The sequence below is a fragment of the Vipera ursinii genome (assembly GCF_947247035.1).
Source record: "Vipera ursinii genome assembly, chromosome: 2".
NCBI lineage: Eukaryota > Metazoa > Chordata > Lepidosauria > Squamata > Viperidae > Vipera > Vipera ursinii.
In genome coordinates, this window is record NC_139513.1 from 71338739 (window position 1) to 71356611 (window position 17873).

At 41.8% G+C, this 17873-nt stretch overlaps 1 protein-coding gene across 1 annotated transcript in view; it reads right to left on the reverse strand.

Moving 5' to 3' along the window:
- Positions 1-1524: 1524 nt before the first annotated feature.
- Positions 1525-17873, reverse strand: part of SEMA3F (semaphorin 3F) — a 166510-nt gene continuing 150161 nt past the window's right edge. Inside the window, exons 13-19 of the mRNA XM_083356151.1 lie at positions 16947-17169; positions 14124-14212; positions 13222-13263; positions 12563-12720; positions 9716-9783; positions 7230-7363; positions 1525-5291 (exon numbers count right to left, since the gene is read on the reverse strand). Of these exons, the coding sequence (XP_083212277.1) occupies positions 4857-5291; positions 7230-7363; positions 9716-9783; positions 12563-12720; positions 13222-13263; positions 14124-14212; positions 16947-17169 (1149 nt within the window). The 3' untranslated portion in view covers positions 1525-4856. The remainder of the gene's footprint in view (positions 5292-7229; positions 7364-9715; positions 9784-12562; positions 12721-13221; positions 13264-14123; positions 14213-16946; positions 17170-17873) is intronic.

Below are 17873 nucleotides of genomic sequence, written 5' to 3' on the forward strand. Positions count from 1 at the left end.
AACAAAAGACTAGTAGGTACACAAAATCCCTGTCAAGCTTCACAACTGCGCACTAGTAGGAAAAAGGCTGTGACAGCCTTCGGGGGGTTGGCAAACCTGTCCCTGATGGTCCACCCAATTCCCCAACTTAGCCAGTGGCAGGAAAGGACAGGAAATGAGTCCATGACCCTGGTTTCTTCTTCCCCGTGTGTTTGCTTAACCAGCTGTTTCAGCACACCCTAGAGAGGCAGGAGCTCGTGTTCTCTCCTTTTATTATGAACAAGACCTATTTGTCTCTAGGCCTCAGGGCACGGAGGGCCAGGCCCAGGCCTAGGGAACCCAACATTTGTCCTTCCCAGATTGATCATCAACCAGAAGCAGCATAAAATCACCTACTGGTTGCTCCATTAAAAAAAAAAGAAAGGGGAGGGGGTAACTTGTTGCTCCATAAATGTAAAACAAGCTCTGGTTGGGTGACTTTATGGTCAACAGCTATATACACATCAGTAGAATTTCTGCACAAATAGCCTTGAAACAAGAAATGGAGTTTCAGAGCAGTCTATGTTTTCACCCACTGAAATGCAGGTGTTGGGCTTAACATCTAATACAATGAGTCTGTGGACTGTGGAGTTTATTGCACAAGTGTCAACTTTAGCTTCTCAGTATCCCTTTGATATCTCCTTTAATGAAACCTGAACCGGTTTCTTGCTTTCAAATCAAAATCTGAAATCCACAACTTAATGGGCTTCGTTATATTATTTCTGCTTCTGATGGAGATCTATCCTGGGGATTTTAAAATAATGAACTGTATAAACCTTGTGAGTCCAGAAATTTCCAGTCATGATTTTTGTGGCCATATTTATAGATGGCGTGGAACTGCTCGGATGTGTTATTTGAGGTGTGACCGTTCTTGGCATAGTGTGCACAGTTCTGTGTGCTACTTCTCAAAAAAGACATGAGAAAAGGACGCTGTCGAGCTGAAAAAGGAGAAAAGGCCCACATGATCAGGTGAAGAAATGGGAATGGTGTTATCTTTGGAGCTTGTGAGTTGAGAAACTGGGCTACTGAAAAGCAGGATACAGGTTTGTAAAGTTACCCAAGATGTCAAAAAGCAGCTAGATAGGGTTGTTGTTGTGTGTTTTTTTTTACTTTCTCATAAAACCCTAGGAGAAGCTGAAATAATGTGAAATGCAGGTAGATAAACCAAAAAAGAAAACTCCCAAACTAATGACAAAATGCATTTTTTTTCACGATGGATAATGGTCCCCAATTTGGGTTGCTTAAGAAACAAAGATTAGAGAATGCAATAACGGAATAGGTATCACCACTTCAAATAGCAATTGTGGGCTCCTATGTTTGGGGGCTTCCCTATACTAATACAAAGTGTCTCCTTGGACGACATGATAATGAAAGTTTTGCTAGTTTCCTGATATGTTGCTTTCAGAAGGGGACCAAGACTTCCTTTCTCTCCAGAAAAAGTATGTGATATGATAAGTTATAATCTGACACAGCTGTAATGGGAAGTTGGTGCAGCCAATCCAATCTCTTTATTAGAGTGTGCAAAATTTGGTCTTTGAGTCACAAAAATTTACTGGGGAGTTTTTCAAATACAACAGCAAGAGGTAGAAAGATTAAAACATGTGAGCGAGCATGTGTGATGGTAGCTGGGTGAAAACCAACACTGTTGTACATTCTCTACGAGTAACAGAGTCTAGTTTTCAGTAACAAGCATATATTCTTATCACTGTATAACACGGGTGTCAAACTGGATCGTGTCACATGATGTATCGTGAGTTTTTTTCCCTTTTGCAGAGCTGGGGTGGGCGTGGCCTGCGCATGACGCATCTGACCCACGGGCCACCAGTTTGACACCCCTGCTGTACAAGCTTATCCTGGAGGGACAGGCTATAGAAGCGCTTGCAATCCTAATTTGGGCCAGTGAGACAAAAGAGCACTCAGTTGAAGATGGGAGTGAAGATGAAGGAGTCTGGAGTTTCCAAAAACAAAGCCAGTGTTTATTAGCTTGTTCTGTCCACAGGAATCTCACATTACAAGCGCAATGTGGCTTTCTGCCTGACTTCATCATGGGGAGCTACTGCTCAGATGCCCCGTATCTCAGGTTTATTTTTTTTTTATTTACAGTTATTTACAAGAGAAAGTATACTCACATCACTGACTGGCAGAGGAAGGGGGCCTGCGTTTAGGAGGGAGGTGAATGAAGAAGGTCCTGTTCTTCCAAGCATGAAAGGTGAACACCTTTTGTTAACAGCAGGTGGGTATACAGCTGGGGGGGGGGAGAGGCAGAATCACATAAACTGCAGATTTCTGCAGTTTTCAGCACTGCTGTGAATACACTTCCTTGCTGTGCAGACAGAAGCAGAAACAATATAGTTTCCATCACCCTAACTTACTCCAGCTATACAATTAGGGTAATGTGATACACAATAAGCTCTGTGCAAGATACTTTCTATACCTACTATGCACAGTAATGGTAGTCCCTGTAGCTTTGTGTAATTAGCTTCATATTAACAAGATCCATAGCCATAGGAAAGCATTTGTCTTCCTTGCATCAGTGCACAGATTATTCCAATCAGAAAGTCAGGATATGCAGAATGCTGCAGCTCTGCAAGTAGATGCCATGTGGCTTACTTTTAATTTCATTTCCCTATGGAGTTAGGGGAAGATAAAAATCATGCCTATATCGATGAGACTTGGATTCATAGACCCAAGAGCACCAAACTGTTTTCCATGGGGGGAAGACATTGAAGACAGACTACAGCTAGGGGAAAAATGAGCTCAGTGGGAAGACATTCAAGAGCGGAAATGAAGATATAACCTAAATTTGGCACATTCACCTTTTCAACCAGGAACCCTCTCCCTCTTTGAATGTGCTTATTTGATGATGAGAAACATGTGACCTGTTCACGCTCATGTTCCATGTTTAATTACAACTAGTCCTCAACTTATAACAATTGAGACCATAATATCTGTTGCTAAGCAAGGCAGTTATTAAGTGGGTCATGCCCCATTTTATGAGCTTGTTGGGCATGGTTAAGTGATCACTGCAATTCTCAAGTGAATCATGTGGCTAAGTGAATCCATTGATGTTGCTTGTCAGAAGGCTGAGCAGTTGTAAATGGCGATTGCATGATCCTGGGTCACTGCAACTGTTCTGAATACATGTTGGTTGCAGCCGTGGGGATGCTGTCATGGTCATAAGCGCAAGGACCAATCATAAAGTCACTTTTTTCAGTGCCATTGTAATTGTGAAGAGTCACTAAATGAATAGTTGTAAGTCGAGGACTACCTGTATTATAATTTAAAGGTAGACTGAGAATCTAGCAAAGTTGGCTTCATTTCTGAAGATGAGAGAACAGTAAGGTTGTGGAGAGACAATGATTCCATGCAGTTGAATGCTTATTAATCTTTAGCCTGTTTTTCATAAACTCACATTACAATTGAAAGACAAACAGATCTCCCTGAATCTCCCCCTTCATGCTCTCGCCATCCTGTCTTTTTCTTACATTGGCCATGTGACCTGCTCAGTAATGTTGATGCTATAGAATTCTTCTGTGACTATTAGAACACCTTCGGTCAGATTGTTACACTTGTCCTTGGTTTATATTGCTTTGCTCGATGGGATATCATATTGAAGCTTTGGACTCCTTACAGGCAATCTGACATGAATACATTATAGAACTTAAGTTGGGAAACCAAGGCACCGATTCCTCCATGGGTTACTAAAACAGAAACCAGATATCCTGATGGCCATGCACCAATGCTTTATCCTCTCTCCTTCTTCAATGGCCATGCTGTCTTTGGTCTTGGAAATGCCTGATGCATGCACTACAGGAGAGTAGCTTTGGTTCATATGTACATTACATCTCCCTGGCATAACTCATTTGGATACGGCCCTTGTGTCCATCAATGGTAAACTGCTCAACCAAACCAGCTGCCTCTGCCCGGAGTGGCCAAATCCCATTCATCCTGGGAAGGCACTCCAGTTGAAGCACTGTCAAATCAGAAAGTCCTTTTTGAACACCTAGTGGAATTGGCTTATTTTCAGTAGCAGGAAGAGCACCGCATGGGTCATATATAGATATCCTTGATGGAGCACTTCCTTCTTCCTCAAATAGCTCGGGCTCCCTAAGAGCTGCAGTCTCCATAGCAAGTTTCCCTGGAGGGCGTCCCTTCAATATGTGCTTTGAGTCAGAGAGATGTCTAGAAGAGGAAGAAAGTGCTTTGTAGGTGTGGCAGGGGCTTATATACACCTCTGGGTGTGTAGTAGTAAGGGGAGTAGGACTGGGAGAATGTTTGGTGCCTGACAGCTGTCTTAAAAAAAACAACACCACCAAAAAGGAATTGTTTCAGTGATAGTAACCGCAATATCCCAATTTTGCTGAGGATGGGCCAGCCTTAAAAGTCATTGCCACACTGTTCTGGATCCATAGAGTATTGTGCCCAATTGTGCTAAGACCATAATGGAGAAAGAGAGCTAAGGAAACAGTAACTTTGCCATTGGACAACCTTGAGCCTCTCCTTCCCTGACTGGGGTCAGCTATCCGCACTTGAGAGGCAAAGGGAAGAGTTGCTTTGGCTCTGTTCTCTACCCTTCAAGATGTCAATTCTTTTACAGTACCACAGATAAATGTGAGAAGGAAGAGCCAGCTGCCATGGGGAATGCCTCCAAGCTCTTTGCCACCTCGCACCCAGGCAAGACCCATGGATTATGTACAACCTACAAATAAATACTGTCTTGATAGGGAACAGTGTGTGGTGGTGTGAGATTTCTCATATATATATATGAGAAATATATATATATATGAAAATGGGGAATTATAGAACTGTCATCACATAGTCCCTTTCAGCTGCCACTCTCATGTGTGCTGATCCATCTCTGGTTGGTGATTCCGGCGGTTTCGTGGCTTCTTCTGGTCATGCAACTCTTTGGCTTTGAGACCAGCCAAAATCTCCTTGTGATTGGAGGCCACATGCCGCCAATATCCCTGGCAATACTGATTGATGAGTCCCATCTCGGGCTGCGTGAGCAGCTGGACAAGATCATGGTACTGAGAGCTGAAGGTGCCTGGCAGGCCAGCTCTCATAGCTGCTGCAGAGGGGACGGGGGCTTCTGACTGGAAGAGCACAGCATGGACAGTCTCACTGCTCAGTACATGCAGCTGCACTTTGGCTATGGTGTGCTTGAAGTTGTTCTCTGTGGCTGTGCAGGAATACAAACCCCCATCTGAGAGCTGCAGGGACCGCAACAACAACCCTTGATCTGTCCTCAGTACCCGTCCTTCAGTGCGGAGCTGTGGAAAGAGAAACAGCAGAAAAAATGGTTAGTAGAGGTGAATCAGCCAAGCTTGGAGATATTAGAAAACAATGGTAGGAAAGGAAGTAGCCATAGGTCACAATCAACCTTAGTTGTCTTCTTGGATCCCTTTAGGGCTTGGAGCCTTCTTGTTTCACAATTCACATTATATTTCCTCTTACAACAATTAAAGTTTTTTTTAAAAAAGAAAACCTCTACTGCAGACCTAATGAGTAATCAATCATTACCAACTGCCCACTTCCTATTCTTCTTGCTCAGGATGAAATGAGAGCACAGGCAGGGCTTGAGAAAAACCTGTATTTGTGCTCGAGAAATCATGTGGGTTGGGAGGGGATTCAGAAAGATCAGCTTTAGCTGACATAGGTTGAAAAGACTTTCAGAGCATACTCCGGCATCCTTCAATCTGTCACTCTCCATATTGACCTCAACTCCATCCTCTCCAACCAGCCATGCCCAATGGCTATGCAGTCTGGGATGAAATGAAATGAAATGAACTTTTATTGTTAAAGTACAACTACTGTATGTGTACATTGAGATTAGCTGTGCCTCCCTTTGTGCTCCTACCCCCAATACACAGTGGCAACAAACCCTCCATCTTACTACACCATGTGAACCAACTACACCACACACCGGCCTCCCAAGTCAATTCTGCATAAGTTCACAGAGATTATGTCCCATTCAAAAGCCTAACAGCCCATGGATAAAAGCTGTTTTTCAGCCTGTTGGTACGGCTGGCTATACTCCTATATCTCCTACCCGATGGTAGGAGAGTAAAGAGATACCGTCCAGGGTGTGAGTCATCCCTGAGAATTTTCCTCACTCTTCCAAGTCAGCGAGCCCTGGCGATGTCATCCAGTGGTGTCAGGGGACAGCCCACAATGTCTTGTGCTGTACTCACCACCCTCTGTAATACTTTCCTATCCGCGGCTGTCAGACCAGCATACCAAACCACAATACCATACTCTCTATAGTAGACTGGTAAAAGAGGGTCATTAGCCGTTGTTCTACCCTGTTCTTCCACAAGACCCTGAGAAAGTGAAGCCTCTGTTGGGCCTTTCTAGCCACCTGGGTTGTATTAACTTTCCAGGTCAGATCTTCACAGAGGTAGACTCCCAGAAATTGAAAGGAGGAAACTCTCTCCACACAGTCCTCCCCGATGTAAAGTGGGGCAGGTTCCTCCTTTTTTCTCCGGAAGTCTAGCACCATCTCTTTCATCTTGCCGATGTTCAGGTGCAAGTTGTTGTTACTACACCATATGGATAGTTTTTGTACCTCCACCCTGTATGCTGTCTCATCCCCACCTGTAATAAGACCCACCACAGTCGTATCATCTGCGAACTTAATTATCGCAGTGGATGGGTCAGATGATACACAGTCATATGTGTATAAAGACTACAGGTAGGGGCTAAGCATGCAGCCCTGTGGCGAGCCGGTGCAAAGCTTCAGGGGAGTGGACAAAGCAGACCCGACCCTCACTGTTTGTAACCGGTCCCTAAGAAAGTCTTGAATCCAATTGCAGAATGGCGGGGGAGAATTTCAAGTCAGTCAGCTTTAGCCCAACCCACATGGAAAGTTCTAGCTGAACAAGATCAACGGCAGCTGTGCTCTTTGCTTGTGAGATATGGAAGTGTCCTGGATGGTTGCCTGCCAGCTTGTGTGATAACTGTGTGTGCCTTTTAGTATCTAGAGCATGGGTAAAAATACTCTGATGTCAGTGAAGAGGTTGAAAGCAGGCTGAAGGGAAAGAATGAAAGAGCTATTTCAAGCTAAAAGAGGAGGGGTACCACTCCCCCCCCCCGCAAACCCTCAACTGGGATGCAGACTCCTCCTTCCCTACCATATGTTTAAACATCTCCACCCCCTTTCCCTGACTACTTTCCAAAGATGGTCTTTTCTCCCTTGCCTGTCTGTTCACCTCTTTCCTTCGGTCACTGTTGTCTCTCTGGAGGAGCCATTTGATGGTGGCTTGAGGGGAGCGAGGCTGGCATTCAAGAAAGGCTGTGCTTCCCTCCACTCCATATTGAACAGCCTCCACTGAGTTCTTGCTGGCTGGAAGTGGGAGAAGGAAGAATTAATAAGATGGTAAGATTACAAAGGGAGACACGACATCTTTGAAGCACAATCATTCTAGACTAATCAAAGGCTATCTACCCAAAAGAAGTGACCACATTTATTATCAGACATCCTTTTCAGGTGAATCTCATAACCCACACAACACACAGATTTTCAGGGAATATCACTGGGCTTTGTGTGATCTGCTTCAGAAAATCACACCATGGTTCTGGGGATATACTGCTAAGCTTGTAAGCCGCCCTGAGTCTTCGGAGAAGGGCGGGATATAAATGGAATTAAAATAAATAAATAAAAAATAAATATATGTCTATGCATGTGTACATATGCATAGGACATGAAAACCCATGCCATTATTGAACACTGTTTGCAACCTTTGAATTCTCCTGCTGAAAAAGCTGGTACCTCATGTAAAATTTAACACTTTCCTGAAGATGAACAGGAATGGTTCCTCTTTGCAACTATTGTCCAATAATTGATATATCACTTTGTGGAATCCTTGGTGCTGCTCTATGAGCTTGTTTGCTTGCAGACATTTCATTACCCAGTTAGTGTGAATGCTGCTGATGTTACCTAGTTAGGTAATGAAATATCTGCAAGCAAACATCCAATTCAGAGAGCATCAAGGACTCCACATTTGAACCCTGAGCTACAAACACTTTCTTCTATTGGATACCACTTCGCTTTTGTATACATACAACCACTTTCTTTCATTTAACCAGTGTTTCTCAACCTTAGAAAATTTTAGATGCATTTCACAACATGGTGGCTATGGAATTTTGAGAATTGAAGCCCAACGTGTCTTAAACTTGATCTAGACCTTGGTCTCCCTCTCTAAACTTAGCCAGTATGAATGAGGCTGGTAATAGAATAGAATAAGAGTTGGAAGGGACCTTGCAGGTTATCTAGTCCAACCCCCTGCCAAAGCAGGAATTCCTACACCGGTTCTGACAGATGGCAGTCCAGTCTCTTCTTGAAAGCCTCCAGTGATGAAGAACCAACAACATCTGAAGGCAGCCTGTTCCATTGGCTGATTGTTGTCACTGTCAGGAAATTTCTCCTTATTTCCAAGTTGAATCTCTCCTTGATCTGTTTCCATCTGTTATACCTTGCCTGGCATTCAGGTGCTTTGGAAAACAGGTTGACCCCCTCCTCTCTGTGACAGGTCCTCAAATATTGGAACACTGCTATCATGTCTCCCCTGGTCCTTCTCTTCACTAGACTAGCCATGCTCAGTTCCTGTAACCATTCTTCATATGTTTTAGTCTCCAGTCCCCTCATCATCCTTGTTGCTCTTCTCTGCACTCTCTCTAGAGTCTCAACATCTTTTTTATAGTCTGGAGACCAAAATTGATTGCAGTATTCTAGGTGTGGTCTTACTAAGGCTTTATGGAGTGGTATTAGTACGTCACGTGATCTTGATTGAATCCCTCTGTTAATGCAACTTAGGATTGCATTGGCTTTTTTGGCTGCCGCCTCACACTGTTAGCTCATATTTAATTGATTGTCCACTAAGGCTCCAAGATCCCTCTCACAGTTGCTGCTGTTAAGCCTGGTTTCACCCAAACTATATGGGTACTTTTGGTTTTTCTTGCCTAAGTATAAGACTTTACTTTTCTGTACGTTGAATTTCATTTTGTTAGATAGGGCCCAGTGTTCAAGTCTGTCAAGATCCCTCTGGATCTTGAGCCTATCATATAGGGCAGGGGTGTCAAACTGCCAGCCCGCGGGCCGGATGCATCACGAGGAAACTGTGCCCACCCCATTGCTGGCAATGGGGAAAAAGTTCCAATATGTTGCGCGACGTCACGTGATGTCACGAGTTTGACATGTCTGATCTAGGGTGTTGGCTATTCCTGCCAGCTTAGTGTCATCTGCAAATTTGATAATTTTCCCTTCTATAATAAAGTCCCCCTTTTGTAATAAAAACACTGGATCAGGGAATCCTTTTAAGGTTGCCTTTTCACCTTATCCCACAAATGAATCTGCACAACTGCGATGTCTAGAAATTTTGGTTGTTATCATGTTTATCCTCCAAAACAAAAATAAAGAATTAGGACTTAACCTTTCATAAATCTTCTTATAGAGATATGAGGAAGAATGATATCATGGTTGTACCCAAACCTCAAGATGTTCCACCCTTCATTGATCTCTTCTGGTAAACTAGCCATCTGTGTATCTCTTATAGGGATTAAAATAGTATGTGAAATGGAGCTGCAAACACCTTTACAGACAGCGGGCCATAAGAAGCAGAGTCACTGTTCCCCAAGACCTCCTCAGTGCAGGATATGCTAACCTCTATCTCCTAGAGGCTAGGAATATGGTACCCACCGTTGGAATTGTAACCCCTGCACTGACGGATAGGGTTGCCATGCCGGATGTCTTGACGTCTGCTACGTCTGCAGTGAGGAAAGAAGCAGCCGGATCAGCAACTGAAATCTCAGGTCTTACCACTAACAGTAGAAACAGCAACATGATAGAAAGCTGTTATAATCAACTTCATTGTTCTAATTTTCTGGCCTGTACCCATGCAGGGAATCCTTCAGTAATTCTTAGCCAATATTGAAAAATTACTCACATCTTTCAAGAACCAGTATGCTGGCTTGCAAGGAAGTAACTAGTTTTCTAGTTCTAGTTTGGATAGAACAGCATAGGTATGCTTGGGGTGTAGGATGAACTTATGGCATGATGGCCAGGGGGTTTTGAAAACTGGCTGGTAATGTGTCTTCACAGTTAACATGGAATTCTACACGCGACACTGATATGACTAGGGTGAACAACCTAGTCTACTTTCTCCCTCTATTACTCAAAAGCAGCATGGGAAAACCTCAATTAACTAAACTTGTCTTGGGCAGTTAAGTTACATATGAGCCATCTATGGGCAAACATGGCATATAGGAATATAGTTAGGAGTATCAGAAGAGTAAGTGGTAAGTGTCTGAATTTGTGAATTAAATTAAGGAAATGAAGGTTGTGTTTCTGTGAAACAATGTAAGGAAAGAGGACCTAGTAGCTTTTTAGAAAAGAATAAAAAGCATTAAGTTACAAAAGGCCACTGTTAATGGGAAATATGGAATAAGATGCTTAATGAAATGTGAAAATGAAAATGTTATTAAGATATAGGCAAGTTAGAGAATAATTGTAAAAAGTATTGTATTAAAAGCAGGGGGTTGGACTAGAAGACCTCCAAGGTTCCTTCCAACTCTGTTATTCTATGTACCGAGAGAAAAAACTGTGAAGTAGTAGTCGAGGAAAGCAAAAAGCAGTTGAAAGAGGTATAGAGAATAAGACTGATTTTGATGGAGATAAGCAATGAAAGTGCTTTGAAGAAGACTAAACAAGAAGCCCTCTTCAGTGAAGTGGAAGAGCTGAATTAAGAAGCACTAAAATGATCTGGGATCAAACTGAAAGAAGAGGGAACCCTGGAAGGCGTATTTTGGAGAACTGTATAGGAATGACAGCGGTATGTCAAATACAAGATATTGATATGTTTAGAAAAAATATGAAGAGTAATCATAGATGCTGCTGGAGTTTTGAAAAGTGGTGAACCTGTAGGTGCTGTGGTTTAAAAGGGGGAAAATGGATTTGTTTTCTTACAAAATGCTGAGCAACCTATTGAACGATAGCTTCTGTTTCTACCGGCACCTGTTAGTTGGGAGAATGCATGTTGAAAGAAGGGAAAACATCTATGAATAAGAACAAGCTGCTCCCCTTTTGCTGTATGGAAGGAACAGACGATCATGTCAGAGATACAGAGTTATTTACGAGGTGTGTGTGGTAAAACCAGAAAAGATAAGAATACGAATGGGTGGGTGATAAATAATTTAATTTAATTTTTTAAATTTTATTAAATTTATATACCGCCCTTTCCCGAAGGACTCAGGCGGTTTACAGGGTGTTTAAAATCAAACAGTACAAAATACAAAAGTTAAAAAACAATTTAAAAAGATTAAATTATCCCTTAACGAAAAACCTCAATTAAAAATTCTCAGCCTGGGCCGGAGAGCTCAAAGAGCCAGGTCTTCAGGTCCCGGCAGAATGAACAAAGGTCAGGGGCGGTCCTAAGCTCCACGGGCAGCTGGTTCCAGAGGGCAGGCGCACCCACAGAGAAGGCCCTATCCCTGGGTGTTATCCGCCGGCAATCTTTTACCAGTGGCACCCTACCTAAAGGTAAAAGGTAAAGGAGTCCCTGCGGATTGTACTCCGCTAGCCATTGCTGACTGTAGAGGGTGGTGCTCATCTCCATTTAAAGGCCATTGAGCCAGCACTCTCCAAAGGAATTTCCATGGTTATGTGGCCAGCATGACATCACAGAGCACTGTTACCTGCCCACCAAAGTGGTACCTATTTATCTACTTGCAATTGCATGCTTTCAAACTGCTAGGTTGGCAGGAATTGGGGCAAGGACAGGAGCTCACCCCATTGTGTGGCACTCAGGTCTCAAACCTGGATTTCCAGCATTCCAGCTGACAAGCCCAGCAGTCTTAACTGCGGAACCACCACCCCATGAACAAATGGGGATTAAATAATCAAGTCAGTGACCCGAGTGAAGATTCTTTGGTTAAACAAACGAAGCGAATGAGGATCAATTCACCTGATGAATACAGGAAAGAAGAGTGAAGAAGTTGAGAGGAAGAGGACTGACAAAATTGTGGTCGGATGAAATTGAGAATACTCAGAGGTGGAAAGTTTACAGAGCAAACGGCAATGTGTAAAGTGGTGTATAGTTGCCGTGGAAAGAAAGCGATGGAGAAATATAACAGAGTATTTATGTAAACTAGACTTAGTGAGGTTTCCTTCCCCACCCACCCCACTTTCTCTCCTGAGTCTCATGTTTGTTGTTTATTACTTTTTGCTCTTTTTTCTGAAGATTCCATCATTTTGCTTAACCTGAAAGGGAATGGAATAAATATATATGTACGGCTCATAGGCTACCTCATAGGTTATAACATGAGATTCAGAAGTGGTCCCAGATGGAATTATGCCTGTGAGACATAAGGACAACATTGCTAATTTTCTGCTGTAAAACCAGCTCAATATACTTCCAGATCTTTTTAGAAATAATCCCTTTCTATGTTCTATGTCCTTGTTCTTGTCTTCCCAGTTTCTTTGGAAGTCCCTTTGCTAAGGATTACCTATCCAGAGCAAATAGCAGTCTTTTTAGTCTCTTGGAAGTACCTCTTGGAAGAAGCAGAATAGCGGGAACAGGACTTGCCATCCCAGGCACAGTAGGGATCCCTGGCCAAGCAGCAGTCAGCACAGGCTTCTCCGTACACATCACAGCGGTGGAGGGCCAGGTGTGTTAGCCCAATGGCTGAGGATACATAGAGCTGTTGCTGTTGGGGCATAGTAACATTCAGATATTGACAGAGATACAGATTCTTCTACTCCCACAATTCACCAGTGATGGGGATGGTGGTGAAATAGATTTCCTTGAGACAAAGTGGAGAGAAACACTGCCTTGACCAGCTTACCCAGAGTTGCACCCCAATAATCAAAAACTTTTGGACTAAACCCAAGGCAGTGTAGATACTCAAAGAAATAGAAAAGGGCTAGAATTGAAGGAGGGGACACCTACAAGTATCTTAGCCTTTTGCCAAGAAGAACACTAGTTAGGGGGGAAAAGAGCACTGTCAATGAACAAGCTCTGAACCAGATTTAGAAATTGTCTCAGGAAGAGTCCCAAAGATGCTTCAGTTCTGAAGATGCTTCTTGGATGAGAAGCAAAACGTTTTCAAAGAAAAAAAACCCCAAGAAAGCCCGATTGACTTTTGGAAACAACCATGGCTTGGATGATTGAGAATCTCCATAGACACTCTCAGGAAGAGAGTACTCACCCGTTTGGAAGAGATGGTCATAGTCTTGATTGGGGCTGGAATCTGTAGAGAAACCAAACAGTTAATCCATAATGGTTAATCCATGTATAAAACAGAATGAATGGTCCCTGAAGTAGTTTAGGAAGAGTAGACCAATTGATGCGATGCATCCGTGCCAACTAAAAGTATTATATGAAAAACTGGGAGAATCCAACGTCATGAATATCAGTTCTAAGCATTCAGTTACTGATTTTGGGAGGGTATTCAAAATATGTTATTTTAATCTAGCCCTTGCACCATTCCTAAACAATTATTATTTAATATGATCTTACGTATAAAGGTAATGTTTCAATATTTATGCATTCATTATTATTAATATTTGGATCAGCTCCATCTCTTCAAAAGCTACTGATCTTTAACACTGCACTTTTAAACAGAAGGTTTTGGACTTGGTTGTGGATGTCTACGTGCATACTGTGCATTTACATACATAAAGAATAAGATTGATCAGATCTTTCGTTTCTTCATATACTAATAAACTAAGGTATCTTATTCGGTTGCATATGTGAATATTTCAATGAAACCCAGTTTGGTCTAGTGGTTATGGCACCAGGCTAGAAGTCAGGAGATGTAAGTTCTAGTTCTGCTTTTGGCATGAAAATTGACTGGGTGTCCTTGGACCAGTTCCTTTTTCTCAGCCTAACTCATCTCATACTCGAACCCTAACCGTAACCACCATATTGATCCAATCAGAGATCACCATCCAGACTCCATATAGCAAATGACAGAACTACTTAGTAGAATCATAGCTGAACTGAAATGTGAACAATGACCTTCACATCTTCCATTCTGCCACTACATTATTCTTGCTTTGAAGCACACATGTAATTAAAATTTTAGATTAAGGTAATCATCACTTGTACCTTGAACACCTCAACTTCTTCTAGCATCAATTCTTCTGTTTCCAAATCATCTTTGGGCAAAACTATGACTTTCTGGACGGTCCCACGATCTGCAACATAATAGAAACAGACTTTATGTAGGTCTTCTTTTTTGTATAGTTTCCGTTTTAACTAGCATTAACAACTTTTTCAATGGTAGTCTCTGCATATTTGGAAAGTGTCTGGGAATGGCTGGTTAGCTTGTTGTCATAAGAGAATGTTGGTCAAGTTTCATTCAGCTTTCATTTTCCATACAAGAACTGGTTTGAACTGACAGGTTTTCTCATAATTTGGCCACCACAAAGAAAGTCACATTCCTGTCATGAATTTACAGAACCACAAAATAGCTCACAATCCTGAGATGAAGGAAAGAAACCTAACAAGCACATTATATAACAATCATAAATAACTTAAACCCAAGAGAAAAAGAACTGCACATAAAGGAAATACTGCACTGATACTTTTTTCAGTTTATATGAACCTCAAAAAACTGTCTCTCTCTCTCTCTCTCTCTCTCTGTGTGTGTGTGTGTGTGTGTGTCTGTGTGTCTGTGTCTGTGTCTGTGAGTGAGTGAATTTTAAAGTGTAAGGAGTTTGCTTTTTTTTCCACATGGACTATCAATTTCATGAGCCAGCTAGTCATGAAGAAGGATTACAGTTCAAAGTCAATATTCATTAAAAATGTTAATAAAATATATTTAAAGTCGACTCTCCTTTCATCACTCTGTAGAGACTTTTCATTTTTATACCAACTTGACTTCCTAATATAATAACCATAGCAAGCAGCGTGGGCTTAGAATGGATGGGTGCGATCATGATCTTTGCAGGTTCTTGCTTTCTTCCTGACTCTTTAGTTAACTGAAAGTGAGGCAGATCTTCAGCCATCTCTAAGATGACTCCTGGCATTAGGACAACTTGAAACAAAAATCATGGCTCTGCCTTACTTGCAAGAGTAAAGCAGTACATTGCAAGAAAGCAAACTAATCAGCTGTCCTTGCAGTGACCACTTGGAGGGAAAATTTTAAAAACAAAATGGAGAAGAATACTTAATTCTGAATGCTTTTCTAGAAGACTTCTGATAGTTCCTATCTTGTTTGTGTTGAGAGATGGGTTCCAAGTGCTTTCTTCAAGGATGAATTGGGTCTCATCTTAAAACACAAACACCATTTTGAATTTTGTGACATGTGTGGGTATAGACTTCAAAGTGAGGGAAAATATTTGTAGCTATATTTAAAGACTTCAACTGGATATATTCAAATTTAAACGGTATTTTTTAAAAAGAAATAGTCCTTATGATTACTTTTATGTAACTCATGTTAAAAACCAGACACAGATGCTTCTGAGAAAACATTAGATATGGTCTGAAACCTAGAAGTGTGGCTGGCAGCTATTACTTTTCAACATTTTGACAATGAACTCACGAGACTGACTTCTGAATGTTGAACCTTGTTATGAATTCAACGGTTGGAGATGATATTAAAAGCAAGAACTTCTATCTGAGCAACCCAACCATTCCTCTTCTATATGCCTTCTGTATTGAATGCCACCCACAGCCATGAATTCCATCAGACAGTACCTTGATCCCTGAACTTGGTTCTTTCTGCAACAGGAAATAACTAAGATTTGCAGATTCATTACACCTTTTGCTAGAAAGAAAGAAGAAACTCCCTGCAGATTTTGACAGGTGATGGCCAGACTGTGTACAGCTGCTGGATGTTGTGCAGTGAATTGGGCAGCCCAAAGAATAACTGTGCAGTATTTGCAAGCTAATGAGGAACATCCTTGGTTGTTAGTATTCTTGGCCACCTGTTTGCCCTGTTGGTTGGTCTCCTTTGACTTATGGGAGGCAAGTAACTCATCTACATCAGATTCAAACCAGTGCAAGGAACATCTGCTAGCCATGCCTTCCCTCTATATTAATTCTGCACTTTGATAAATCATGTTGTTAGAGCTGTGTGTTTTTATGCTTAAAGTAATCAGCAGTACTGTTCCATTCACTTCAGTGGAGACTTGGACATGTACAAAATTGTACGCTTTGCGTTAATTAAACCGCCAACAAAACTTTGGAGAATGATGGGTCAACGTTGCCTGGTTGGCAGATAATATTACATCAGCCTTTCTTAATAGTACTCCAGATATGAATGATGGCTTTCAGCCTTCCTATCCAGACATGAGATTATAGGCACTGGAGCCCAACACATCTGGTAGGAACTTTGCTGGCTCAGATAAAGTCTACTCTGCAGCTTCTGGAAGGGTGTGTTTATAAATAAGAGACTGAATCCATTAGAATCCTTGCTTGATATATTTTTACTCTGTTAAAGTCAAAGAGGGGGACTCTTATTCATTCAAACTGAGGAACATTACCAGAATTCTGTTCTTGCATCTGGAGCAGCCTTGCAAGTAATACAGGAAACCATAGGAAATGAACAATCAATTCTGTATAGAAAAGGACTCTGAAGTGTGACTTATGGAGTAGTAAATGCTAGCCTGAATTCCTTTGACTTGAATAAGCAGAAGTTCCAAATGTTTTCCTGTGCTCCTGAAACAGTATTCTAGTACAAATGGAAAAGCTGGAGTTGAGATTTGATAACTCTGTGACTGTTGTCCAATGGATTGCATTGCAAGATAAATTACTTACAAAATTTACTAAAACTTGGGGGAAGAGAAGATACAGAAAAGTTTAGATTAATACCCCTAGACTACTTATCCTAACTGGTTTTGCATAAAACCCAAATGTTCATCTTCCAGGCTGGGGATTGGTGGGTGGAAGTGCTGTGTATTCTTTTCAATGCACATCAGTGGGTACCTGTGCCCAGGAAAAGCACCTCATAGCGTCCATCAGCTGCATCCACCTGGTCCACAGCTATAGTTGTGAACTTGTACTTGACGTTGGTTCTCACCACAAGAGGTTGGCGGTGTATGGGGTAGACACCATTGTACATCATTGGATGAGTGCGCATGAAGTTGATCACCTCATCAGGATAGTCCTTTGTTGATTTCATTAAGGGTGTAAATGTTCCCCCTGGGCACTGAAAAATCAAGGCAAAAATACTAGTATGAGATATGGTTCAGCCAATATATAAATGTTTTGAAGCCAATACTCCATGGGCTTTCTATTTTCCCCCACTCCCTGTGTAATCTCCTCCATGGCCTGGTGTAGGACAATGGCTAAGTACATATCCACCATCACCCATGGAAGCTCAGGAAGAATTGGAGGAGAGAAAGAAAAGTAAGATATAAATCCAATCAATGGATATAAAGCACCTTGGCTGCTTTCCATAAAAGAATTCTCTTTTGCTCCTCACCTGAAGGCACAAAATATTGTGGGATAGGCCTGTGTACATTCACGCTAGCATGCTTTTGCAATTTTTTGTTCAGCATTTTTATATTTTTGTTTTTAGCTTTCCTGGGTATTCATCTGATTAGAAAAGCAGGATGTAAACTTACCAACTAAGTTAAAAGAAAATTATTGTTTCATTCTGGAAGAAGGAAAGATCTGAGGAGTTTACAGGGCAAGAGAATTTGTTGCCGAGTGGAGCCATCAGATCTCCTCCACAGCCTTAAAGGGATCCAACTCTTTCAGCATATCCTTCAGTTTACTTTTCATTGCTTTACCAGGCTGACCCGCTTGGGCTGAAATATCTTTGTGCATCTCTCATTTGCCAGCAGCACTGTAATTCTTAGATTGTGGAGTGTTTTAGTAATGCTCATAAAAAAAACCCCAACAACCTCA